Genomic DNA, 27,782 nt, shown 5'->3' on the forward strand with positions numbered 1-27,782 from the left:
CGGCATGCGAACATAACACCACTCTTCCCTGGTTGTTCCCATCTTATTTCCTGCTTGTTGAGATGCTAGTGGCTTTGGGAGAAGGTTTTCTTTGCATGCACTTGTTTTCACTTTGGCTCAAAAGATTGGTCCATTGCCGTCTTTGGAGCCAAGTGTAGAAAGGAGTGTCTGGTGCTCTGTGTGCCTTCCATAGACTTAAACGGTGACCACTGAGCCCAGGCCCAGCTTGGATAGCTGACCAAGGATCGCATCTCACCTTTCATGTAAGCACGTTTGGTCAGAAGGAAAGACAGAAGACAGATACACAGAAGCAAAGTAACAGCTCCCTGTTGGAAGGAAGGGATACCCAAGTGGCCTCTTCCTGCCTACAGTTCTCTACTGCTTTGTCTCCTGGGAACAAGAGCCTGCCATCTCTGTCTACCTCTTTATTTATAGTTTTGTTCTTCAGAGAGAAACAGGTATCATTCACATTTTGATTCTGGCATTAAATTCATGTTAGCCACATTAGTAATGGTCTTTTAATATCCAGCGATTCTACAGGAAAACATTTAATAAACTTAAAACTTTTATTGAATCCAATCAAAAGAATACAGCTTTGGGGTTTTTGCAATCCTAAACTTAAACAGAAATGAGGAGTTAATTCTCTTACACTGTCTGAACCAGCTTTTTAACTGTGAGCCAGGGAACAGTTCTTATTTTACAGTGTGTCTGCCCGAGTGAGAAAGACACCTTTTCTCTTGGCCTCCTGTGGGATCTCCGTAGCGTCTTCCAAATAAACATTAAGGTGTGATTTCGAGCTAGAGAGCAGTGAAGATGCGTATGGCAGACGTAACAATGAGCACAGTGGATGCCGTGACTGACGGGAGGAGCATTCTGCCAGATGATGCCGAAGGGTGGCTCCGGGGGCCTGGTGCAGGGGCGGGACCCAGAGCTGTTAAAGAGAACACAGTCATGGACACGTCACTGGTGTGCACGGAGTATCCTCCGCCTGTACAGACAGCACAGCCGTGTGGATAGCAGCAGCCAAATCAGACACCTACTGAGATACCTGTCAGGTACTTGTTGCACATTCGTGCAGCTTCCAAGTTTTAGGCTAAATTTCTATAGGTATCATCAGATTTCACAGGGTTTTCAAATCTATATAGGCAACCGAGACAATTATTTCTTGCTCAAGTATACCAGAATTTCTTAGCAATGTTCTCTTCCTGTGTGCATTAGATCACACATTGTGTAAAGTTTACCTCAAGTGTCTCCTTTCAAATAACAGTGTGTGTACATTCATACAGACGCCAGTTACAGCTGGATACAACTGCATTTTTAAAACAGTCTATACTGGCAAAAAAAGCTTCCTCCACGAAGTGGTTTTGGAGAAATCTAGCTTGTTTACTCCACTTTAAACCTGGGGAACAAGCTTACACTTTGGTTTAAGCAGACTGCATAGGGAAGGGGGAGTTCTCAGGGTTTCTCCAACTGGGATGTGTATGAGACCAGTCAGGTTTCATAATACATGAAGCCAAGAGAAATGGCTGTTTGTTAGGGCTTCATATGAGTTTGCTCGCCAGAGTTGCGGACATGCCAGTCACATGGCTAGAAGTGGATTGGCAGCTCACTCGTGCTTCAGGATGCTCTGCAGGTGAGTGGCTCTCAAGTGGCTGGTACTGCACCTGAGAGGCACCTAGATGCTGTCCAGGGTAGACTGCGGTGCTAATGGCGAAGTCGGTGCTAGCTCTGCCACTGTTAGGGGTAGAGCTGAAATGCTTAGGATAGTCTTCAAGAGCTAAGCATGAAGCCACCCTCTGCAGTCTTCGTGTGTGCCGCCTGACATATAAATCCAGCACTCACACAATCAAGCGTATTTTCTGATTGGTTCTTTTCGAGATAGGATTTCTCTGTGTGGCTCTGGCTGTCCAGGAACTCACTCTGTAGACCAGGCTGTCCTGAAACTCACAGAGCTCCGCCTGCCTCTGCCTCCCAAGTGCTGGGATTAAAGGACTGTGCCGCCACCACCGCCTGCTGTTCTGATAGTTTTAATTAACACTAAACAGTATCTACTGTCTGCTGCTTCACTTTGATCTTTTATGGAACAGCTTCCAGTATGCTCCAACCCAAATTTTCATAAAGAATATGTTTATGAATTTAGCATTTATGCATTGACCATATAACTATAAAACACAGTCAAAGCATGCCAATTCTTGTATAGGTAAGGTACATCTTACTGCAAATATAACTGCATATAACTATAAAATACAGTCAGGGCATCCAATTCTCATATAGGTAAGGTACATCTTACTGCAAATACAACTGCATATAACTATAAAATACAGTCAGAGCATCCTATTCTTGTATAGCTAAGGTACATCTTATTGTGGATCTTATTTCAGGGTTGGTGCAGGAGAATTTTCTGTATTCTGTCAATCATGTTTTAAATAAACGCTGATTGGCCAGGCAAGAAGTATAGGGAGGTCAACCAGACAGGAAGTAGAGGCAGGACGATGAGAACAGAATTCTGGGAAGGAGGAAGCCCATTCCTCCCATCCCAGCCCAGACCACTGAGAAGCAAGGTGTAACCTGCCTGGCTGAAAGGTACCGAGCCACGTGGCTAACATAGATAATAATGGGTTAATATAAGCTACAAGAGCTAATAAGAAGACTGAGCTAATGGACCAATCCGTTTTATAACTTGTGGAGATCTCTGTGATTTTCTTTGGGGCTTGCCGGCTGTAGGGTGCTGGGTGGGACAGAAACCCCAACAAGCTGGCCCTCATTACTACAAAGGGTGCTGTGAAGGCTTTATGAAATATTTGATTTGAAAAAGGACTGCTTGAGAAAACAATGTTCTATCTAGAGTCTCTGGGCAGTGCCTGTGTAAAGGAGACTGATGGGTGGGGGCATCTTAGGCATGCATGTACATGCCTGCAACTGTCAGCTTTTAATGAGAAAGAAATTAACATTTTTATATTTGAGCATTTATCGTCCAAAGAATAGGAGGTATTTCTTACTAGGATTGTCAGCATTTCCTTGACGCTTGTCTTCTAGAACATAAAGAGATTCTGAGTTACTACATTATACACTTCTCCTGACATGAAAGATCTCATTAAGTTGGAGCAAGCTGCTTCTCCCTTGGGAGTGGGCCTGGGACCAAGGGAAACTGGTCCAGAGGCATATGTGAGGTTAAAGAAGGCTCTGACACATCTGCTCTCTGAGAAATTTCCCCCATGAGTGTGTGTTTTCATTAGAATAAATATGAAGTCTGTTTACCAACCTTTTTTCTATATTTTGAACTTAGATTCCCAGTACAAGCCGCCCCGTCTCCCACTTACTGAGTGCCAGTGCATCATGGGAGCACAGCACCACACAGTTATCCTACTGGGCAGAGCCAGCACGTCAAGAATGCACCAGGTGTCTGCGCCTTCTGAGGTTCGATGTGCATGGAGAATCAGCTAATGCATCCGTGAGGTCAATGTCTAACTTTGACATCTGATTGTGCTGTCCCGCCACCAGTGTGTGGCTAGCCTTGGAATACTGGTACCCACATTTCCATAATTTAGGGGTCCAGGGTGTCAGTCTGGCTGTCTGCCCTCACCAGGTTCCTGATCTACCTTGCTGGATTAGATGAGCCTGGCCTTTAAAGGCCTGCACTACACACAGCTTTCCAGGAGGGGCACAAAACCAGTTGAAGAGAAGGCATGCCACAGAAAGGCTGGTCCTGCAGGGTGTGCCGTGAAATTCTCATTCCCACGCTCCATAGTGTATTCTTGCATCTACACCCTACAGCTCCTGATTTGCTTTGGAATAAAAGTACAGCTGGACACCGCTGTCCAGCACAGGCCACCTGGCCTCTTCTAGGCTTTAACAACCTGCTCACACAGAAGCAAGTTCTCAGCCCTTCCCCCTTCTAACATCAGGATGATGTGTCAGGAACTACAGCCCAGATGCCTTCCCCCAGATCCTGAGCTATCTGAATGATGATGTTAAAGAACTTAGAATTCCATGAGCCTCCCCACCATGAAGAATTACCAGGTTTATTATCCATCCAGAGAGGATTTTCATCTGGTTCTAGCACTTTAATTCCTAAATTAAAAAAAAAAAGATTTTTAGTTAATAAAAATGGCACCTCCTATTTACTATTTGACTACTGTCAGATAGTTTGTGACATCAGATCCTCAGCCCTGCAAGGTGGAGTCATTCGTATCTTACGATGGTGATGGCGGGTGCTCGGATAAGTGAAGTTATTTACACAAAGTTACCAGAGGCAGAAGGGAACGCAATGCCGGGTCTGTCTACACAGCCACCATTAGTTCTCCACACTCAGCCAGAAGCTACTTTTCAGGTGGCCACAGATTAGACTGAAGACCCCGAAGAGCACTGTGCAAACTTAGGCCCAAAGAACGGAAGTCATGTAAGGGGGACACTGCCACTCTGGATCAGTCCAAAAGAGCTGCTAGACCTGCTTTCTGTGTCTGTTTTGTAAGTTAACTTTGACATGCTATTTCTACGCGGCCTACTGTCTTAAGACAGCAGTGACCAACAATGGTCAGAACCATGGATGTGGTTTAGCACATGCTAAATCTAGGGATGTAGCTCAGTGGTAGAGTACTCATCAAGCATGCATAAGCCTAGGTTCAATCCCACGAAATAATTAAGTGAATAATTAAACATTTAAACAGATGACCATGGCCAAAATTAACAGAATATACTGGAAAAAAAATCTTGTAAATGGCTCTATGAACCCAGAGGAAGGGCTGTTAAGCATTGGTTGTGGTTTCATACTCCTTACCAATCACTGCTCCTGTGAAGTTGCTATGACAAGGTGGTCACATTTGAAAGGTGACAGTTCCGAGCCACAGAGGCATCGTGACTGTTGAGCAAGATGATAAGATGTGCCCTCTTGTGTTCTCCTCCCCCATCACAGTGAAGTGCTGAGGGACTTCTAAGCAATCTTCCTGGAGTCCCAGCTCCATGTCTCATCACACTTGCCCCTGGCTAGCCCTCCTGCTTTTTTTTTTTTTTTTTTTTTTTTTTGGATTTTTCAAGACAGGGTTTCTCCCTGCTTTTAAAAGTACATGTTTCGTGGCTGCTGTGAGGGCAGGTGACATCGCCATGGTAAATACAATGGAAGTCACCGAGGCAATGCAAGCCTCGAGGAAGAAACAGTAAAGGGCCCAGTCCTTCACTCACATGTGACTGTGTGCCAAGTTACTGGACCTGGCACGTGTAACGATGACAATGTCTATCCTGTGCTGGCATGTTCTGCCGTCTAGTGTGTCTACCGGGCTTACCAGGAAGAAGGAAAGGTTCTGCAATATTCTTTCCTAAACAGAAGAATCTAAGCGTCCTCTGGTTGCTCCTAGATCGTTTCCGACTCCTGGGTCATGAGCACTGGACACCAGCCCCAGGTCCCACTGCACTGTAGCTTCCGACTTTTGTGTCATCCACACCAAACTTGAGGAGCTTGTGAACAGCGCCTCACTGAGCTGTGCCTGCCCCAGCAGAGTACTGTGTTTTGTTACTTGCAGGGCCCAGAGGAAGCCTAAGCCTGGATACGCAGCCGGTCCAAGCAGCAGAGTGTCTACAGAGCTTCAGGAAGGCCTGGACCCTCTGCAACCAGGTTCCAGCAAGCTGGCTGAGAGCTGTTTTCCCAACAGCTGGCTGCCCCACCCAGAGCCAGTGCCCAGCATCCTGGGAAGGCATGGTGGGCACAGTCTACTCCCGAGAAAGCTGTAGACATAACTGGCATGGCGCTAAAGCAAAGCCTTTGAGGATCATCCCATGCTGGCATCGTCTGTAACGCTCAGACCAGCTCTGAGTAAAGAGAAAACAGCCTTACCTGGAGGTCCTGTGGAGTCAAGGCTTTTCCTACCTAAAGGCAGAAATAAATGCTGTTGGTGTTTATCAGTTAATGGCACTGCTACCATTCCCCCTTTGTCTCCCACCTCCAAACTTCAAATATGGAAGTCATAAGTGTCACAGCAACAATATGAATTCCAATCCATAAGCCAGATTTCAGGAGCACCTATGATTTAGTTCTCTTTGCTCCAAGTTTAGCTCCCTAACGTGGTCCATCCATTTTCAAATGATGTAGCCCCCACTCTCGCTGTAGGTCTTAGGTCTGACTTTGGAGTTTTTGAGTATGCAAAAGATAGAGCTTGCATTTTATAAGAAGAAGGATTAATGGGAAAATATTGCATCTGAAATATTGGTTCACTGAACAGAGCATTAAAAAACCCTCTCAAAAGTGCCATCTACAGTGGCTTAATAACCTGATAGCTAGTCTGATAGAGTAAGAAAGAATTCATTTACCAGGCTAGCCCCTGGCTCGTTATTTCTAAGGCTAAGAATAAGAACTTTCTGGGGGGGGTGGGGTAGAACCAATATGGGAGCCAATGTCTAGAATCCCAGTTTTGAGAGGTAGAGACAGGGAGATCAAGAGTTCAGGATCATTCTCTACTACATAGGAAGTTGGAGGCTAGCCTGGGCTACATGAGATCCAGTTACAAAATGAGACAAAATATCCATTTTCCACATTAATGTAGATTTACATTGGGCTCTTTCTAGTGAAAGCTTTGAGAAACAACAGGGGACAAAATACCTCTAGAGAAGGGGAGACTCACTAAGCCACCAAAGCTTAATTGATGGTGAGAGCTATGTCTCATCACTCAGGATCGCACTCCAGGTAAGCACACAATTCTTCATTAAAGCTAAATCAATCCAGGGCCAGCAAGACAGCTCAGCAGGTAGAGACTCTTGCCACCCAGCCTGCTGACCTGAGTCTCTGGAACCCACATAGTAAAAAGGGAACCAAGTTCTGTGAATTGTCCTCTGACCTTCATGAGTGTGCTATATGTGGGTGCCCCATAATGTGGAGGGATTTGATCCCCAGTATGATCATTTTTTTTTGAAAAAGATATTATAGCCAGGTGATGGGGAGGCAGAGGCAGGCAAATCTCTGAGATTGAGGCCAGCCTGGTCTACAGAGATAGCCCCAAGACAGCAAGGGCTATACAGAGAAACCCTGTCTCAAAAACCAAAACCAAAGTAAAAAAAAACCAAACAAGATACACACACATATGCAAAAAGATTCAAAGTAGATATACCAAAAATGTTGCAAATTAATATCTGCGATCTGAGCTTTTTAATTTTTAATCCTTAATAATTTTCCATTTTTTATTTCTACCATTACCATGTATTACGTATATGACCAGAAAACATATAAAACATATATAATGTATATTACACACACATAAATACATATACAATATAAAATGAAAACTGTCAGAGACTTTGGATAGATTTTCACATTACCATCAGTGTGTATGTGTGTGTCTGGAGGTCTGCATACATGCTAGGCCAGCACTCTACTTAGTGAGCTAGACCATCAACTCTTAAATTATTATAAGTGCTTTCTTGTATCTTTAAATGTTTTTAAAGCCTAATTTCTAGGTTTAGTGTTTAATAATGTTAATATTATTTAATAGTACGCAGCCCACATGAGTGGTTATATCGGAATGTCACAATGTGCTCTGGGTGCCACATAATGCCTTGGTCTCTGGCCACTTGTCGCTCACCTGAGCTTGGTCAGCTGCTGAGCAGAGCCTCTGAGTCATGGCTTGTCCACAACTGGGTATCTTTCTGACTCCTTGGAGCCTCTTTTAAAGAAATGTAGGATTGCCTGGGGCCTGGGGTGTAGGCCTGCAAATCCCAGCTACTCAGAAGGCAGAGAGAGCAAGGTTAAAGGCTTGAACTACAAAATGAGTTCAAGATCAGCTAATCTAATCAGACCCGGTCTGAGGTTTGTTTTTTTGTGTTTGGTTTTTTGTTTTGTGTTGTTGTTTTGAAGACAGGGTCTCTTACCACCTGAAGCTCTATATAGAGCAGGCTTGATTCACACGCATACTAGACACCTGCTGGTCTCTGCTGGGTTAAAGGTGAGCAGCATCATGCTCAGCTCAGACTCTGCCTTCAAGTTCAAAACTAAAGTACAAAGAGGGCGGAGATAGCTCGGGTGAGGCACTTGCCTAGCACGGTGCCTGAGGCCACAGTTCTACACTCGAGTTTCTATGTCCTGGTTTCCGAGTTATAACTGGGTTAAAGGTAGAGTCACTTTTGAGGTTAATGACACATTCTCTTGGATCACCTGTTAGGAAATCTGTCCCAGGGACTGGGGTGTATCTCAACAACAGCGTGCTTACCTAGCTTGCAGGGGGCCCAGGGTTTGATTCGAGGCACCATGGGAAAAAAGAAAATAGAAAAGTGTTCAATGATCTCTTCAGTAACTTGAGAACTTTGTACCCTAGCCCTAGAAGACAATAACATCTTTAGAAAGAGGAACTTTAAAGCTGGGGAGATGACTTGGATAAGGTGCTTGCCATGCAAGCCTGGGTACCACATAAGAGCCAGGCGGGTGTCATGGCCAGCCTGTAATCCCTGTGGGGGGAGGTAGGGACAGGGGATTCCCAAAACACGACTAGTGAGAGCTTCATGTTCACAGGGAGAGATCCTGTCTCAGTATACAGGAAGACACCTAGTATCAACCTCTGGCCTCCACAGACATGTTCACATGCATGCAGGCTTTCACATATATGTGGGCTTGCACATGCACACTCACACAGAAGAACATTTATTTCCATGTGCACGTGTGTGCCCGAGTGGGTGTATGTGTTCCACTGAACTGGAGTTTCAGACAGTAATTGTGAGCCACCCACTCTGAACGCTGAGACCTGAACCTGGTTTTCTAAAGCAGCACACGCCATCTCTCCAGCCCACACTTCTTTTTTTCTTTCTTTTCTAATTAAGAACTTTGGAGTAAGTTTTACTTTGAAGCATCCTCATCAAGTGGACATGAGTACACGTGTCACCTGGATCCACATACAAAGAATCCGCATTTTAATTTAGGAAAATTAAAGGTTATTTGTTTTGTCAACAGGTCTGGTTCATGCAAGTTTGATCCAGAAAACCCTCCTCTGTTTTCTGGGATGACTACAGGCGTGAGTGCTGTGTTTGTTTGTTTGTTTGTTTGTTTTAAAAAAAAAAGATTTATTTATTTAATAAGTATACAGTGGTCTGCCTGCATGCATGCCTGCAGGCCAGAAGAGGGCACTAGATCTCATTACAGGTGGTTGTAAACCACCACGTGGATGCTGGGAATTGAACTCAGGACCTCTGGAAGTGCTCTTAACTGAGCCATCTCTCCAGCCCCTGTGTGGTTTTTATAAAGAATTCAATCTGATGGATCGAACTAGTAAGCTAAGACGAGCTCTGGCTTCTCCCCACCCGCTCACGGCTTGCAAATGTTATGTCCCAGAGTTTGAGAGTGTCTTACCAGAGTCTTCCAGGTTCTGCCCTTCCAGATCTACATCACAAACAAGCAAAATGCATCAGTTTTACTGAGAGATCAAAAGAACTCTCAGGGACCAGAAGGCACATCACTGAATGCAAGTGCCACCTAGAGTCTCTGTGTATGTGGGCAATGCTGGACACGTCTCCACGGCCTCCACTGAGGTAAAGCACAGAACTAGGCTCCTGAGGGGTCAAGGGGGCAGGAAAACAATGTCTCTTTGAATAGCTGGCTGAGGTCCTATGCAGTGGTCAGAATTTGTGACCACAAAGGACCAGTAGGCGGGGTTATAGGCAAGTCCTCGGCGTGAGCCAGTGGCTTTGCCTCTGTGGGGACAGGAGGCATCGCCCCTTTAAAGGCAAGGGTTTGTTTTTTTCTCTGCAATTAGAGAAATAATCCCAATGCAAAACCAAGAACCTGAGTACAGACAATGAGTTCTCAGAGTCTCCACATGTGGAAACAGGAAATCAAATCCCCTGTTGGTTTAGATGAAGAGGAGACAGAGAGCACTGTGGAGGGCGCCTCCCAAGGTGGGCTTCATCCCGCACCCCTGTCTTCTGCTGGCCTTTTGTTCAGCAGGCCCTTCCCACACCCCCCAAAGGGGAGGCTGTACGGCTTCACTGTTGCCAACACCGCCTAATTCCTCACCAGCAGTGCTTGGCTGTACTTCAAGCTGTCACACTGTAAAATCTCAGAGCACACTTTCAAGATGGCTTCAAGTTCTGGTTTCCTATATGGTAACCCTAATTAACTCAACCTGTGTTCTCAACTAGGCTGAGTGCTCTGTGAACATATCAGGCATGGGAGTGGCACAGATGCTGAGAATTAACTTGGACTTGAATGTGGGTGTCACCTATGCTAATTCCAGCCGTGGAATATAGAGCTACATAGGCCCCCCAGACTGGCCCTGGTGAGCTCTGCGGGTGCCCCTGCCTTTACTCCCCAGAACATTTGCTGCAGGGAGGGCCACAGAGTGACCGCAGGGGAGGAGGGCATTTCCCAGAACACACTGTTTCCCTCCTCTTCCTGATCTGCCAAGTTACCACCTTCACTTGGGTAGGAAGCGCATTTGCCCACAGGAGAGAGCTATTAGATATGCTTGCTGGACTGTTCGTAAAAGCCCATACTCACCGGGGTTGTAGATATACACTGGTTCAATATATTCTGAAATACAAACGTGTTCATCCATGTTACTGTGCCCAGATGCCATCCAAGGTCAGCCTGTTTTAAATACTAATAATAAGGACTCAAGCTGCCCTACATGGTTACAAGAAACATGAAATTTCAATTCAAAGATATGGAGATAATGGATTTTTTTTTTCTTTAACCCAGAGAAGAATGCATAGAAAAGCTAGCCAGGAAGACAGCTAGAAACAGACTCTTGTTTTCAGGCATTTAAGGGAGGAAATATTCCAAACGGTTCCCTGACAGCTTGTGTTAGTTGAAGGCATTCTTCACTCTGACAGCATTGTGGGCCCCCGGCCATGCTGAGCCGTCATAGGTCAGTTTCCCGGGTGTTCCTCCTCCACCCTCCACCCTCCCACTCACCCTCTACCCTCCCACTAGATGTTACATTGTGTCGTCCACCCCCCCCCCATAAGCTCAAACCACCCATCGGGTCCCACCAGGCCTTCTTTCTCTTTTACGCCACACTCTCTCCATTCCTCTCCCAAATGTTATTTCCTGAGATGCCAAAACAGGCATTTAAAAAGTCTGGCTCTTTGCACGTGAGCCGTGTGGGAAATGGCTGAAGCTACAAGGGCCTCACCAGTCTCAGTCCGGAAGTTCCTGTAAGGCGGACGTGAGAGTGGCTTGGACCCAGCCTGCCCTGGACAAGAAGTGTTTGAGAGAACAGCCATAGGCGAAGACCAGGACGGGCAGGGGCAGCTCTCCCCAGGAAAGCAGCAATGACAGTGTGTGTCTTTAACCACCCCGCCCACCCCAGACTGACTCACTTTGCAAAGGGCCCTGTGTAGATTGTTCTGTGATTCTCCTTTGGCCAGCACTGTCAATTCTCAAGAAACTACCTTTAAATGGCCTCACCTTGCTGTAAAGTCCCTTCCAATACTTGAGATGAGCCCCAAAATAACTGCCCCATTTCTCAGGGTGCTGACCTTTGTGTATAAACCTGGTTTTCTTCCTATTAACTCCCAATTCCTGAACGTTGGTTTCTGGGTGAACAGAGAATGGACTTAGAGCCACTAACAAAAGCACACTTTAGCCTTAAGGGATGATGCTGACAGTGTGACGTGGGGCGGGGGTGGCAATAGTGGCGGTTGACCCATACTTGTGAGGGGAAAAAAAATTAACAAAATTCCCATGACAGAGACGATCATTTAAACATGTCTTACCTGAGTTTTTAACACACTTTTCATTTTTTAGACCTGAAACACAAAGATAAAATTTTAGACATAACCTACCCTAGTAAGTTTCAAATGATCTGTGGCTATCAGCAATCTAATCTGTAAATGCCTAGCTTATCAGAGCCATACTTTAGTGGGGAGGCAACATTTCAGAAACATAGGTTTTCGTATTTACAGACCAGGCGTGAACCAATGGTATGAACTTTGACAGAGCGCATACCTTCTGGATGTTCAATTTTACTAACAAATTACACAGTGACCATTGGTTGAGGCCCTTACAGGACTGCCATTTTACATTCTAGTCTCTGTCTGTGGTGTGTTACCAACGTCAGAGGAATGTACTTGTCTAACTGAATTCTCTCTGCAGATAACAAGCAGTACCCAGCCTTCTATGTGACAATTCCTACCCTTACAAGAGCTAGCTCAAACATATTTTCAAGATCTTTTAACAATGAGCAAAGATTCTCAGCTTCATATCAAAAGATAGTTGTCAGTCTCCCAAACACACTTGTGTGTGTGAAAACATCTCCGCTCCTGGAAGGATAGGAGCGTGGCATCTAACATGGTGCTTCTGGTGGCTCTAGACACTCCCTGGTGATGCCACGGCAGTGCCACCAGTGCTCTGGGGCTTCTGTCCATCTGCCTAAGAGTGGGTCAGCGAGAAAATAGAAGATTTCAGTGTAGGGCATGGAAGGCTACCCAGGTGCCTCGTAAACACAGGTCTATGTAAGCCACGGGGGACGGCCCAGGTGCCCCGTAAACACAGGTCTGTGTAAGCCACGGGGGACTGCCCAGGTGCCCCGTAAACACAGGTCTGTGTAAGCCACGGGGGACTGCCCAGGTGCCCCGTAAACACAGGTCTGTGTAAGCCACGGGGGACTGCCCAGGTGCCCCGTAAACACAGGTCTGTGTAAGCCACGGGGGACTGCCCAGGTGCCCCGTAAACACAGGTCTGTGTAAGCCACGGGGGACTGCCCAGGTGCCCCGTAAACACAGGTCTGTGTAAGCCACGGGGGACTGCCCAGGTGCCCCGTAAACACAGGTCTGTGTAAGCCACGGGGGACTGCCCAGGTGCCCCGTAAACACAGGTCTGTGTAAGCCACGGGGGACTGCCCAGGTGCCCCGTAAACACAGGTCTATTTGAGCCACAGGGGACTGCCCAGGTGCCCCATGGAGGTCTGAACGCCTTGGTCTCTCTGTATCTGATTCACTGACTTAATGTTGAGGTCTAGTTGCCCAAGGATAAGCCCCTGAGAGACAAATGTACTTTTCTAATCAAATTCCGTATCAGGTTTTAGAGTTTGAGCCGGAAATCCAGGTAACTTGGTCTAGTTTCCACTTGTCCAGGAAATAACGGGTCTATTAGAACCTGCCTGATGTCCACCCTGGTGCAGTCAACTCCAGTGAACCCAGAACAACCTGGGAGGTGGGCCTCTGCGCTTGTCTGTGGTGGGCTATCAACTGTATCAACTGAGGTGGGAAGACCAACCCACTGTGGGTGGCACTGCTCCCTGGCTAGGGTCTTGACTGTGTAAATGGGGGAAAGAACCTAACAGTAGTAAGCCTTTGTCCTGCTCTCTGACTGAGTACACAAAGTGGTGACCAGCTGCTTCAAGCTCCCGCTGCTCTCACTTCCCCTGTGTTGGGGGCAGCCAGGGACTGAGAGCTTAAATAAGCCCCTCCCACTTAACCTGCTTTCATTGGAATAGCTCACCACAGCCGTGGGAAAAGAATCTCAGCAACACCAAAATGCAAACCACATTGGCTTGTCTAGAACAGAACTGAGGCAAAGCTGAAACCAGTTCTGGAGACGCCTGCCCCATCTGGACTGGGGCAGGAGCTGCTGCTGGGCCATGCCTCACCTGGGGTTAGCTGAGACTTTCTAGGCCTATGGGGGGAGCGGGGCGGGAAGGGGAAGAAACCGGAAAAGCTGAGGTATGGAAAGGGAGAGAGATTCTCATCGTTACCCACATGGACTCGCCTTACATCTGATTACTGGGTCAGTCTCAACACCGCTGACTAGGTCACACCCCACGCAGAAGCTAACTAATGTATCATGAGCAAGACTATAAAGACAGCTCGGTGGCCTGACGCACGCCTCACAGGGTAAAGTACTTGAGAGGCCTGAGAGCATCTCTGGAACCCAGGTAAAGATGGAAAGAAAAGAGGCCACTCTGGACGTTGCCTTCTGGCCTCCTTGGCAAAGCTGAGACCTTCGTGTCCTCCCAGTCATACAAGACACAATAATTATTAAAAGATGCCTGATGATCATGCTCATGACAAAAACACCTTTGTATGATCGATGCGCCATCTTTTTAAATAATTACTCCAACGTTGGGCACATCTGATCTGTCTGATACTACTTAAACAATAAAACTCCCAGGTACTCCTTTTAGCTAAGGGGTCCCTGTGAATAAACATGAGGAATGAAGGGGCACTACAGCCTGAGAATCCCTGAGACGTCAGACATTGTACGGTCCTTACCCCCATACTTCGCCCGCTACAAAGCCTGACATCTAAAAAAAAAAAAAAAAAAAAAAAAAGCACAGTTTGATGATAAAGCAGCCAGTCTTCAGGGTGAGCAGAACTAATCCTGCAGCCATGTGTCACAATGATATTAATTGTTCTTTGCCTTAGCATGTGCTGGGTGGGACTACAAATGTCACGTGATCCTGGAGGAGACTACACCATGAAATGGACATACAGACTTGTCTGGCAGTCAGTCTACGGAGACACTCAGAACTGCATTCCTGAAGAGAGATCCACATGCAGTGTCTCTTATGAGCACATGCAGCAGACACATGCAAGCTCAGTGGGTATGCATGACCGCATCTGACAAACTCGCTCGGAGACTGACAAAGCACACCAGGTGTGGGCAACACGGTCTCTCCTGTGGCTGCTGGATCTACAAGCAAATCTTCTAAGGGAGGGGCCCATTTGTGAAGGACCAGGCTGCCAAATGGAAATTCCTCCTAGTGTCACCCCCTGGCTGGATCTGGGTACACACATATGTAACAGACAAAACAAAAACCACTATAAGAAAACCCCAGCTGAAAAAAAAAAAAAGAAAGAAAGAAAACCCCAGCTGAGGGGCTGAAGAGATGGCTCAGCAGTTAAGAGCACTGACTGCTCTTCCAGAGGTCCTGAGTTCAATTCCCAGCAACCACATGGTGGCTCACAACTGATCTGGTGCCCTCTTCTGGACTACAGGCAGGATACTATATAAATAAATAAATAAATCTTTAGAAGAAAAAAGAAAACCCCAGCTGGACAGTGGTGGCGCATGCCTTTAACCCAGCACTCGGGAGGCAGAGGCAGGTGGATCTCACTGAGTTTGAGGCCAGCCCCGTCTACAGAGTGAATTCCAGGACAGGCAGGACTATTACACATAGAAACCATTGAAAGGAAGGAAGATAGATAGATAGATGATAAATCGATCGATCGATCGATCAGGTTCTGGTATGGCATGTTCTGTTTCTCTGCTCGTTGGTCTTCTGCTGTAAACCTATCGCATTGGCACTACAGGGCCACGAGGAACACTACAACTTGCTTTCCCTTAGGGATTCATAACTGACCCACAGCCCCCCAAATCCAGTTACAGTTCTCTGACGGTGTCACTTCAGGAGGAGGTATTTAGTCTGCTCACACAGCTGACATTCCATCATTACCAGATTTTCCAGAAAAACATCTAAGCTGGTTGCCCCTGCTGTAGTCTCTCTCAGGAAGGAGAAGGGTTTTACTCTTTCCTTGGCTTCACAGAAAGACTAACCAGGAATTAGTCTCTCTATTTCCTAACAAATGGAACTGGGTTGTTTGTTTGTTTGGCTAGTCAGTTTTTCTAAGATCCACATTCTACGTTGATGCTAGAGATCACAGGTAAGTTCTCAACATTAAAAGGACTATGCCAGCATGCTAAGTTTAATAAATTTCAATACCTTTCAGAAACATTGCCTTTTCCCATCTAGAACCACAGCTTTTGTCTGTTTTTCCCCCGGTGCTGGAGGGTGGCTGGTACCCATGGGCCTATGGCTTGCTAGCAAGTGTTCTACCACTCAGCCATACCTAAGGAAGTTCTGGCTGTACACTCCCATTGGCTGTCTCTAGGTGGCAGCACAGAGCTAGTTTATGGCTAAACCCTGCCCTCAGCCTTGCTTTCAATCAAGAGGCAAAAGCTGTAGCTGTCTTGGTGGGAGCCCTGCAAACATGGTACAGATGAGCCCCCACAAAGCGCCTCCTTTGGCTTGGCTGAACACTGACCTGTGAAACGACCTTCCCTCGTCCTCATTTTCCTCCTACACAGACAGGCTCATACAGCGCCAGGAGAGACTTGAGCCCCTGGCTCGTTCAGAATCAATCCACAAGATCATCTTTCGGTTTCTTTTGATGCATCACAACTCATCTCACAAACATGGACTCTGTGGGTTTCACTGCCCACCCCAGCCATCAGCTTGGTACCAGTGCTAAATATGGTTGGTGTCCAGAGCTTTTATATAACCAGGGCCTCCATAAACGGCATTTGCCTGAATGCATCAGGGGCACCAAAATAGGTATGATTTCTACAGTCCAGCTGCGACTGGGATTCTGACTGTGATGTTCTAGAGAAGTTAAACACACTCAGTCGGGGGAGGAGGGGGGGGCGTGGTTTATAGCTTACTTGTTTCCATGTTCCCTTTCCCCAGAGTCGTACCTTCTATGGCCTCAGTCACCAGTGGTCAGCTGGAGCCTGCAAACAGCCCTTCAAGAGAGATGGCATTTGCAGAAGGCCTAGTACAGCATACAGCTGTAATTATTCTATTGTTATTAAACTCTTACTGTACCTAATCTATAAATTGAGCTTTCTCATGAGTGTGCATGTATAGAAAAATACCCAGTCCATGCAGGGTCTGCGAGTACCCATGGTTCCATGAGGGTCTTGGAACATATCACCCCCATGGATACGGAGAAATAACAAGTAACTCAACTGTGGCCAATTTTAAGTCACGGTGACGCTGTGATGGAGGAGGAACAGGAAAAAGATGCAACTCTGGTATAAGCTGGCTCTGGTTGTCCTGGTTTGGGGCCATGGCCAATAGATAAAGGGTGAAGGGGATGGATGTTTTAATATAATCTGTTTGCTTGTGTTGACATCACCCAAGAAGAATGATCGGCATCAGATGTAACAGGTGCCTAGAGTGATTAAGGGGCTATTCACTCTCAACAACAAGGAAAGAAAAGGAGGGAAGTGGAAGGCCCTGAGAACACTTCCTGAAAGCCTGCAACCTCAGCCCAGCAAGGGCTGCATGGCTTCCCTCTGCATCCCGACTGAGCATCCCTCCCCTCAGCATGACTTCCATCTGCATCCCGACTGAGCATCCCTGTCCTCAGCATGGCTTCCCAACTGAGCATCCCTCCCCTCAGCATGACTTCCATCTGCATCCCGACTGAGCATCCCTCTCCTCAGCATGACTTCCGTCTGCATCCCACTGAGCATCCCTCTCCTCAGCATGACTTCCGTCTGCATCCCGACTGAGCATCCCTCCCCTCAGCATGACTTCTGTCAGCATCCCGACTGAGCATCCCTCTCCTCAGCATGACTTCTGTCTGCATCCCGACTGAGAATCCCTCCCCTCAGCATGACTTCCGTCTGCATCCCGACTGAGCATCCCTCCCCTCAGCATGACTTCCGTCTGCATCCCGACTGAGCATCCCTCCCCTCAGCATTGTCCTACCCACCCATCTATCTCCATGCACTGGGCACAAGAGTCAAGGCCTAAAGTCTTCCCTGTGTCTGAAGCCAACTGTAGCATCCACTGCTAGTTCAGTTAGTAGCCACAAAGACCTTAAAGACCAGCTCCTGGCTAACTGTGTATGCAGGTAAATGCAAGGCGGTGCACACAACAGGAAGCAGTCAATGTCTTCTCAAGTGAAGTCCTCTAAGTGGTCTTCAGCTCCACCCTCCTTAATTGCAGGAGGCGACTTGAGACACAGTAACTCCTGAACAGACCACTGTAGGGCAGCTCCATCCCTGAGTCCTGCTGCTTCCAGCTCCACAAGGAGAGAACCTGTACATGCGGCACCGCTTGAGGAAGTTTGAAACCATGGCGTTCTGCCCCAGGAACTTAGGTCCCTTCCTAATCCTCCTGCTGGCATGTACTTCACCATCTAAGGCTTTGTTTACCACAGGCAGTGTTGGGTATAATGCCATCATTCTGCCCTTAGCACATTACAAAAAAACAGCAACAAAGAGTCTCATCAGAGGGAGGATGGTGGGGTTGTTTTTAACCCTGTATTCACATACAGAAGACACAAAACCTTAGCATTTCAGAATGCTGCAGATAAAGAGAATGTCCTAAGACGTCCAGAATAAAGCGATCAGCTCTTCGGCTGGGATCCACATAGCTCAGTGCTAAAGGACTTTCCTAGCATGTTCCGGCCTCAGCAGCATAAAAACCATGACAGCAAAACCAAAACCATCAGAAAACCCACACCAGGACTCATCCAAAGTCTGGACAATCAGAGTGATTCTGCACAGCCCTGTCAAGGAGCTGGTAGCCTCAGCTGGAAGGGATGGCAAAGCCTTTCCCAAGGACCAAGTGTGAGTGTTAGCGTACAGACGACGGCTGCCACAGCTTTGTCCCCTCAGGTGCTTAGAGCCTGCGGACCTGCAGAGACCCTCCAGCTGAGATGAGCGAGGCCTGGCCCCTTGATCCAGCTGTACACCATAAGCCCCAGCCCCTTATTATCAGTATGTAATAACCCCACCTGACAGTTCAGCTGTGTGCAGTACCCCCTTCAATCTACATAACAGCACGCTGAGTTTCTAGGGTGCTGGGGTTTCTCACTGAGAACCAGACTGCTCGGTCCTAGCTATTTCTCTCTGTGTCTGTCTGTCTGCTTGCCTGCTTCTCTGTCTTGTCTTCATTCCTTCCCCACCTCCTAGTCGGGTCCAAGTCCCTAGAGCCATGCAAGGACATGGAAGGTTACAGAAACTATTATCTGAGCTTAGAGGCAGATCACACAGGCAGTCTTAGGAAATTTGCCTCAAGGTACCATTTCTCAGAAAACTGTGGTCAACACTTGTGAAAATTGTGAGCAGGACTGTGTGGGGAGAAGCACAACCTCAGGCTGGTGGTGCAAAGAGACTGTAGGACCTTCAGTAAGACTAGGAGCACAGCCCAGAGCAGGACATGGGATTCCGGGCAGGTGCATCCAGGGGGTGGGGAGTAATGAATATATGGAGAGATCATATGTCCAGGGGTGGGAAGATGGATGTACAGGAGTGATTGCTATTTCTACCATAGGATCTGGGATGAATTATTAATATGATATTTAAAATGAAGTCATAAATCACCCCAGCAAAGGAAGTACTATGGGGGGGGGGGACAAAACCAACAACAACAAAAAACCCCACCAATCTACTGGACCAAGCACACACAGATGATGGTGGAGTCACCAGACTGCTGCGGAAGGAGACAGTAGTCATTGGACCCTTTGTGGTTACTGACCTAATAACTGGCTTGTTTCTTTTGGAGGCGCAATCTCTGAATATCTCAGGCTAGACCCAAACCCAAGATCCTCATCCTTTTCCTGCATGCTGGGATCACAGATGTGCACCAGCATCCTAGGCCATTTCTAACCCCCTTCCTTCCTGGATTACAGAGGCAGCAGAAGTGATTTTCTCCTTCCTGTATGTAGGGGTCAGTGGTTGGTTGGTGTAGCTCTCACGTTCCTGAGACACAGGTAGAACTCTGGCTGGCAGTCCCCCTCCTGTCTCTGTTTTGGATACAAACCGATTCCTTGACGCAAACGTGAATTCCCAAACCAGTGGCACAGAAAGATAGCCTGAGTTACTAAGGACATAGAAGAGCCATGGTCCCCCAAAGCCTGGTCGTAGCCAGTGAAAACTATTAGGTTTTCTGCTAAATCTGACAGAAAGATGACTCTAGAATCCTTGGGAACCGCAACCCGGGGTCTTGTGCAAGGCCAGCGTTCTATCACTAACCTATTGCTGTCTGAGACAGGGTCTCGCTAAGTTGCCCAGCCTGGCATTGAATTCACTCTGTACTCCAGGTAGGCCTTGAGCTTGACCCTTCTGCCTCAACCTTCTGAGAAGCTGGGATTACAAGCCTGCATCATTGGCCCAGAAATACCAAAAAAAAAAAAAAAAAAAAAAAAAAAAAAAAAAAAAAAAGCCAAACACTCTACTGGAAATATTTAGACTACATCTAAAAATATTTAAATCCAGAAATAATAAAAGCATGCTATTCATTTACAAACATGATGGTGTAGACCTGAAAAAAAAAATAGCTAACATGATTTAGAATGGATACCAGTGAGGCCTGGAAACGGGATGGACTGTTTTTACTGTATGACTTGTAATGGGATTTCTCAACACCAGTACTGCTGACATTTTAGACCAGATAATTCTTTGTTTTGGCAGGGTCCGAAGAATTGTTTAGCCATTCCTGGCCAACAGCAATCCCACCTCTTCCTGAGTTGTGACAACCAAAAATGTTTCTGACCATTGCCAAACCCTGCAGGGCAAAATGGGCTTTTCTTCACCTCTGTACTGCTTCATTTTTTAATTTTAGTAGTTAAGTATGCGTATTAGACAACACCTGAGCTGTGGAGAAGACACGGTCCGAGAATGTGATACTGCAAATGGCTGGTGTCATCTCTCCTTGCAAGCACACATTGCTCTCCTGGGTCTGCACCCCACTCTTTTCTCCCAGACACCTGTCTGGGCCTGCACCCCACTCCTTCCCTCCCATACACTTCTTGGGGCCTGCACCGCACTCCTTTCCTCTCAGAAAAACCCAGATCACGACTGACACACTTACCCCCAAGGTAAGCACACTCGTAGTAGCTGCAGGTCCTGTTTATGCTCTGGAGAAGAAGGTTATTGCTGGTTCCTTCCTGCAACACTTGAAAAACCTCACTCAGAGGTATTAAAACAACTCCTCCTCTTTTCTTCTCAAAAAATCTTCCGACGTCAACCCCATAGCAGGTGTAGATGGTTAGCAATGGTTCGTTGTCAGCTGCCGGGGGTTTGGCTGAATATGCCAGTGTGAAGTTGCCCAGCCGGGCTTGGGTTTGCTCTTCGAGTATGGAAGTGTCTGGGCGTGTGAGGTACACCACCTCTTTGTAGCTGTCCTCACAAGGTCTTCTCAGCATCTGCAGGGCTCTTACCAGGTAAAAATGAAAGGCCTTGAAGGGAAAGTCATAGATGTAGTCTTTCCGGGACTGGCCCATCAACGTCACAGCCCTGTTGAACTCATGGTAAAAGGGAGTTTGTGCTTGAGCCTCCGTTACGAACGCCGTCAGGGCTATTCCATGGGGATCCTTGAAGTTCATGGGGGGCGAGATCTGAGCCTTCCGAGATTTCCACAGGACCTCTGCATTACCCCACACAGTCTCCAGGAGCGCATGGTTTGCCCTCTCCTCCTTGAGCAGCTGTGGAACATACTTAATTTCCATCCTGGTGCTGCACTTCAGGTATTCGTCGTCAAATGAATTCTCCGCCATGTCTAACACTTCCGCCTTCACCTTCAAAGCAAAAGGAAAGGAAACACTCTTGAAATCAAATTTCTATTTGATATAATTCTCTCTCTGGGCACTATGCCCACTCTCTCATCCCCTTTTAACGATGAAGTATATCCCATTGCTATGGGTATTTCTCTCGACTCTGACATGCACTTCCAGCCCCAAGTAAAAGCAGGTACCCAAGGCCCAGCAATCCCAAAACCCTCTCCAAAATCCCACCTCTTTCCCTTTAAAACTGTGAGCCCCAGGCCACCGCAGGTTTAGGAACTTCACCAGCCACTCCTGTAATCCCATGGGGGATAAAGAAAGTTAAGGGCACTTGGAAGGGGGACGAGGCTGTAAGGCCAAGATTGTCAACTGCCTACTTTTGTTTGGATGCCCAAAGACCCGTCATCCATGTCTAAGACCAAACAGTACTGCCTAGAACCATTAAGTGAACCATCTGTTCATATGGCCATTTGTGGACACGTCCGTCTCAGGCATCCCTAGGGCTGTCTTCTCTCCTGGCCTCACAAACATCCCCTTTCTGTGTGCTGGCACTAAATGCTCCCTATGAATTACCTTGCGTGATGCTTACAGGAACCCTTGGGACGGGTACTATCACTAACACCCTTTTCTTTTATTTTAAAGGTTTATTTTTAGTTTATGAGCGTTAGTGTTTTGTGTGTGTACATAAAGTCATCACAGCGTGCCTGGTGCCCGAGGAGATCAGAAGGTGGTGTAACTGGAGTCACAGGTGGGCCGTGAGTCCAGCAGGTGCTGGCAACTCAATCCCAGGTTCTCTGTAAGCACATCAGGTGCTCGTGGCCACCCATCTCTCCGGCCCCAAGCCTGCCTTCCACCCTTTTCTTTAAAGAGAAGGAAACTAAGATACTGAGACATAGTGTTGGTATTTGACCCCAGACACTCTGGTTCCAGAGTTCTACCCCTTCTTAACCAAAATGTTCTGTTGCTTCTAAAACATTAGAATGTTCCAATGATGAGGCCCACATGTAATACCTTTAAAAGAGTCTAGTTTTGCTAAACAAAAGAAAACATTTTCCACAGAGACAACTAAGTGGGCCAGCTCCGGACATGGTTCCTGGCCATAGTACTTCCAGCTGAGTGTCACTGAGACGCTCATGCTCCCAGGTCTGTCCGTCAGTTTCTTGAGCTTCAGAAATCAAGTCCTGTGGGTCTCACAGCTGAGAAATGCACTTTGCTCTGTAGCACAGAGTGTACCAGCGTTCAGCCTGAGTTCCAAAGCGTGATCTATCTTGAAGACGGAAACATAAGACATCAGACTGGAGACTGCCTCCCACATTCCTCACGCCACATCAGGGTTGATCCAATATGTCCCTGTCTTTTCCCGAGGCCTCAGGGCAGTCTTGACATGTCTAATTTTAGACAGCAAGCCTTCTGGCCAGACACCAGAGCTGATTGTGTGTTCTGAACAGTGCGTGCCTTGCGGTGGGCAAAGCTCCTAAATGCCATCGCCATTCAGGACAAATGAATAGACACACGGAGGGGAAGGTATGGAAGGTGAGAAGAGAAGAGTGAGCTCTGACACAGCCACCTAAACAAAAGCTCACGGAAAGCGAGGAACTTCAACTACCAGAAGTTCATTTTAAATATGTGGAAATGACCTTGGTGATTCGGAAAAGAAGCCAGTAATATGGGAAAACATTAAGAGATATTAATATGATGTGCGGCAAGCCAGTACTTGAAAGGCAAAGCTGCACAAGGCACAGCGTCCTGCCCACCAGAAAGGAAATGACCCTACTCTACATATATACCCATGAAACGTATGTTCACAATAGCGTGCAATTCTGTCATGCAGTATAGCACAGCCTGGCTAACCCACATTCACTTACATAGGTAAAACTAGGTATTCATGTAAATACTACATAAGGCTAGCAACAGTGCTTGTATGAGTCTCCAGAGAATAAATATATAAGAGAATTGGAAACATTTATACAGAAACGCATACACAGAAATTCTTGGCAATTCTATTCCTAGTCAGCATAAAGTAGAACAACCCAGAGGTCTGATTGATAAACAAAATGACCCAGCCATGTAATGGCATTAGTGTTCATAAATGAAAAGAATGGGATACTACTATATGACGCAACATGAACGGGCTTTGAAAACAGTGTGCTAAGCCAAAGAAACCAAGCACAAAAGCCATATGATGCAAGCTTCCAGTCTGCTGGTGTCCATAAATCTCACCAGCTGCCTGAGAACAGGGGAGGAGGGCAGTGAACTGACTTATCAGGAGCAAAGTGCGTCTCTCGAGAGGGGTGACAAGCTATGCCACCCCAGTTACTGCTGGACAACATCGCAGAGACATTAAAAACCACTAAAGGGTATGGCTTAAAACGTTTTTAAGGGGATCTCAATTATATGTCTGTCTTAGTTAGGGTTTCCCTTGCTATGAAGAGACACCATGACCACAGTAACTCTTATAAAGGAAAACATTTATTTGAGGTGGTGGGCTTGCAGTTTCAGAGGTTTAGTCCATTATCATCATGGCAGCGTGTAGGCAGACATGGTGCTGGAGAAGGAGCTGCTACAGGTTGATAATGCAGGCAACAGGAAGCATACTGTCTCACTGGGTGTGGCTTGAGCACATATGAAGCCTCTAAACCCACCTCCACTGTGACACACTCTCTCCAACAAGACCACACCTACTCCAACAAGGCCACACCTCCCATTAGTGCCACTCTGTTTGGGGGCCATTTTCTTTCAAAGCACTACATTCTACTCCCTGACCTCCAAAGGCTTGTAGCCATATAATACAAAACGCATTCAGTCCAACTTCAAAAGATCCCAAAGTCTATAACAGTTTCAAACTTATTTAAAAGTCTAAAATTCAAAGTCTCTTCTGAGATTCATGCAAACCCTTTAACTGTAAACCCCTATAAGATCGAAATAAAACAGATTGCATACTTCCAATGTACAATGACACAGGATATGCATTACCGCTCCAAAGCACAGGGGAGAGAGCACAGTGAGGAAACACTGGACCAAAGCAAGACCAAAAACCAGCTGTGCAAACTCCAGACTCTGCATCTCTATGTCTGATGTCAAAACAATCTTCACATCTCCAACTCCTTCCAGCTTTGTTGACCACACCACACTTCTTCCTCTTGGGGCTGGTTCCACATTCCGTTAGCATCTCTCCTTGGCAGGTATCCCATGAATCTGACATCTCCAACATCTTGGGTTCTCCAAGGCAATCTAGGTTCCAACTTCATAGTTTCATGGAATGGCCTTTCTAGGCTTCCATTCAAAGACACCCCTGACACATGCCTGGCCTTGGTGGCTTTTCTTAGTCAGGGAGGAAGGTTCCATAATGCCTTTCTTCTATCCTTGACTCTAAAGCCAGAACCACATGGCTGAAGCTGCCAAGTTCTGCTGCTTGCTGGGGCTAAAACACAGCCCCCTCATTCAATTACATCTTCACCAGCTTTCTGCCCTTCACTGCCTAAGCCTGGCTGTCCTGAGACTGGATCTCTAGACCAGGCTGGCCTCAGACTCAGAGATCCACCAGCCTCCGCCTTCCCAGTGCTGGGATTAAAGGTGTGCATCTCCACACCAGGCTCTAAGCTTTCCTTTAATTTCTTTTCACAAATTGGAAACTTGACTGGGTGCTGGGTGGGATCTTGCCCTGAAGTCACCACCCCCTTTAATCCATTTTTTTTTAATTTGTTTATCTCCTTGGACACAGGACTTAGCTCCATTCCACTTCCCGGTGCTCCTTTTCTTCTCAAATAACTTCCCTTGCTCAGCTTGCTCCTTTTCACTATGCATCCTCATTAGAGTCAACACCAGTAATCACCCAATAGAGAGCATAAACTAGGCTGCTCTGAGATTCCTTCTGCCAATGAAATTAATCTAAAACTCTTCAGGCAAGGGCAAAAAGCAGTCATATTTTTCACCAAAATATCACAAGAACAATCTCTAGGCAACATGCTGAAATTCTTCCTCTCTGAAAGTGGGCCAGCTCCCCACCGTTCAAACTACACTCAGCACCACCGTCTTCCAGGTTCTTACTAGGATGGCCCATGGCCCGTTAAGCAGCACTTAACGTGTTTAACTGCCTTCCTTAGTTTCCACAGTCCCGAGGGTCATATTCCTTCAGACAAAAAAATCTGTGAGTTCGAGACCAGCCTGGTCTACAGAGCTAGTTCCAGGACAGGCTCCAAAACCACAGAGAAACCTTGTCTCGAAAAAACCAAAAAAAAAAAAAAAAAAAGCATGCTCAGGCCTTTCACAGCAACACCCTAGTCTCTGGTACCAACCTTTGTCTTAGTTAGGGTTTCTGTTGCTGTGAAGAGACACTATGACCATGGCACTTCTTATAAAGGAAAACATTTAACTGAGGTGGTAGTTTACAAGTTTCAGAGGTTTAGTCCATTATCATCATGGCAGTGTACAGGCAGACATGGTGCTGGAGAAGGAGCTGCTACAGGTTGATAAGCAGACAACAGGAAGTAGACTGTCTTACTGGGTGTGGCTTGAGTATACGTGAGACTTCTAAACCTGCCTTCAATGACACACTTCCTCCAACATAACCACACCTACTCCAACAAGGCCACACCTGCTAATGGTGCCATCCCATTTGGGGGCTATTTTCTTTCAAAACAGCACAATGCCTCAAGTTAAAGAGCAAGCAACAGACTGTGCAGGCCACAGAACATGCAATAATGCTCTAGAAAGTGGGCCAAAGCTCTAAAAATCGATATAGTTTTTAAATTTAAGGTATCTTTAAAAAGGCATGTGCGATGCCTGTCTCATACAATACATAAAGTATATTAGCTTTTGAACACTGAATAGCAAATAAAATCAGAAGATTTCTATAGGTAAGGCGAAAAGCGAACAGTCATTATGTAGTCTAATAGCAACATAGAATCAAACACCGTGGCATTATTTGGAGCTATTTCCAGAATATTTATTGACATGGAAATGCACTGCAGTATGACTCAAAGGCAAGGTTAAAGTATGATGTTCAGTATTAATCTACTTTTTAAACAAATTATACACACAGAGACGGGAGCCATGTAGGCTATCTACACTACCCCCTAAGAGTCTCTCCCTATGAGTGGGGGAGCTTATGGTTAAATTTTTTCTGTTCTCTTGGTTTCATTTTAATTTCTTAACTTTCTACACTTAACGTATGTATGTATCACCTGCAAAATGAAGGGGAAGCTACTCACAAGCTAATTTGCCTAGTGGCTTCTCTCAGTGCAGATTCCTCGGGCAATGTTACAGGCTCCCATCCCAGTGAGTGCATTCCCAGCGTTACCTGGAAGACGTCCATTAGAGTCATGGCTGCCAGCAGGGTGGTGACCATTTCAAAATGTCCCATCTTCATTTTTCTCTTCTAAATGAGAATGAGAATTTTAACTCAGTTAACAAGAGAGTTTTAGGGGAAAAGAGCAAAAGAACATGCTGTGTACATTTTCATGTGGGCGGTCATTCTGATTGTAGGAAAGATTGAGGACATTCCTGTGGCTGCGAGAGCCATTTGATTTTTATCTAGAGGTCCAGTAAAGCCTTAGGGAACTTCAGTGCTTCCAAGACCAAATCTATCCACATCCACACAACTTTAGACACGCCTATCCCACCAGAGTCGCCCCTGGGCACAAGTCTTCCCATCTCTAAATCTTCCCTGAGCACGCACAGGAAACTACACACTAAAACTACCACACTCTCAAACTGCTCCCCTAGCCCCCAGTTTCTGAGAACGGTCAGGAAATTTCCCCGTGCATGGCTTCCATTCTCCCACCTGCTGGGCGAGTTAGAGCAAGCCCGTCAGGGCGGGAGGGAACGGGTGAGGTCAGCAGCAGGACAGAGTGGACTACCTGAGGTGACCTCCTTCCTCCAGCTTCTCACAACCAAGGTTGAACTAGGAAAGGCAGTGATTCTGACTAGATCCTAGCGGCCCGCTGGCTGAACGCCCAGTATCCATTCAAATACTTCTGGCAGCATAAGGGGTAGACAGGAGGACAAGAATCCTCACGGGCCAAAGCTATCCAGAGCCGTTAACTAACTCAATTCAGTGATAAAGGCCTCCAGTCTCTTATATACATACGCTCAACAATGCTGACATTGCTGTAGCTCAAACAAAACCTCTATTTCCCTCTACTTTGCCAGTCACTAGATTCTGCGGGGGGAACTAATGACACAGGGGACGGGAGGATAGCCTTTCTTTTTGTAACTAATCTTGGCTCCAGGTTCCTGTCTCTCTTCAAAAGCAGTTCTTTTGTCTAGCGCTATTAAAATACCTGTAGTTATCTTAAATTGTTACTCTGTGTCAAACTTTCTCAAAATAAAATAAAATAAAAGGAATATAACACAGCAAGCATGTGCCAAGCCAGCTGTGGGCCAGCGTTTTCCTGGTCTTCATTTCAGCAAATAAATCCAATGTTTACCTGGTGTTTGTGCCTTTGCGGGAAGTTTAAACGATGCCCAGGCTCACACTGCTTCCCACGCTCAGCTGTGGTGATAGTCCCTCCAGGATGGGGTGTTGTTGACAGTGAGAGCTGCCTGGGGATGGTTTTCTTTTTATAACACCCCTA

At 46.6% G+C, this 27,782-nt stretch overlaps 1 protein-coding gene across 13 annotated transcripts; it reads right to left on the bottom strand.

Annotated features, from left to right (window-relative positions):
* Window positions 1–547: 547 nt before the first annotated feature.
* On the bottom strand, window positions 548–27,782 carry Art3 (ADP-ribosyltransferase 3 (inactive)). Of its 13 annotated transcripts, none has more exons than XM_041671358.1 (11): window positions 27,636–27,782; window positions 26,507–26,584; window positions 20,517–21,222; window positions 11,686–11,718; window positions 10,466–10,498; window positions 9,320–9,349; window positions 8,190–8,225; window positions 5,828–5,860; window positions 4,018–4,071; window positions 3,000–3,029; window positions 548–931 (listed from the first exon to the last, which is right to left on the bottom strand). In XM_041671358.1, exons 2-11 carry the CDS (start codon window positions 26,573–26,575, stop codon window positions 798–800), a joined length of 1,158 nt encoding a protein of 385 aa, XP_041527292.1. In that variant the 5' UTR covers window positions 26,576–26,584; window positions 27,636–27,782; the 3' UTR covers window positions 548–797. The 13 variants fall into 13 exon arrangements, with proteins under 13 accessions (XP_041527292.1, XP_041527290.1, XP_041527291.1 ...); XM_041671356.1 differs by having other exon boundaries at window positions 3,000–3,032; XM_041671357.1 differs by lacking the exon at window positions 27,636–27,782 and adding an exon at window positions 26,990–27,020 and having other exon boundaries at window positions 3,000–3,032.

The sequence above is a fragment of the Microtus oregoni genome, unplaced genomic scaffold (genome assembly GCF_018167655.1).
Source record: "Microtus oregoni isolate MIOR12 unplaced genomic scaffold, Mior012 000021F_ref0000039, whole genome shotgun sequence".
In the NCBI taxonomy this organism is placed as follows: domain Eukaryota; kingdom Metazoa; phylum Chordata; class Mammalia; order Rodentia; family Cricetidae; genus Microtus; species Microtus oregoni.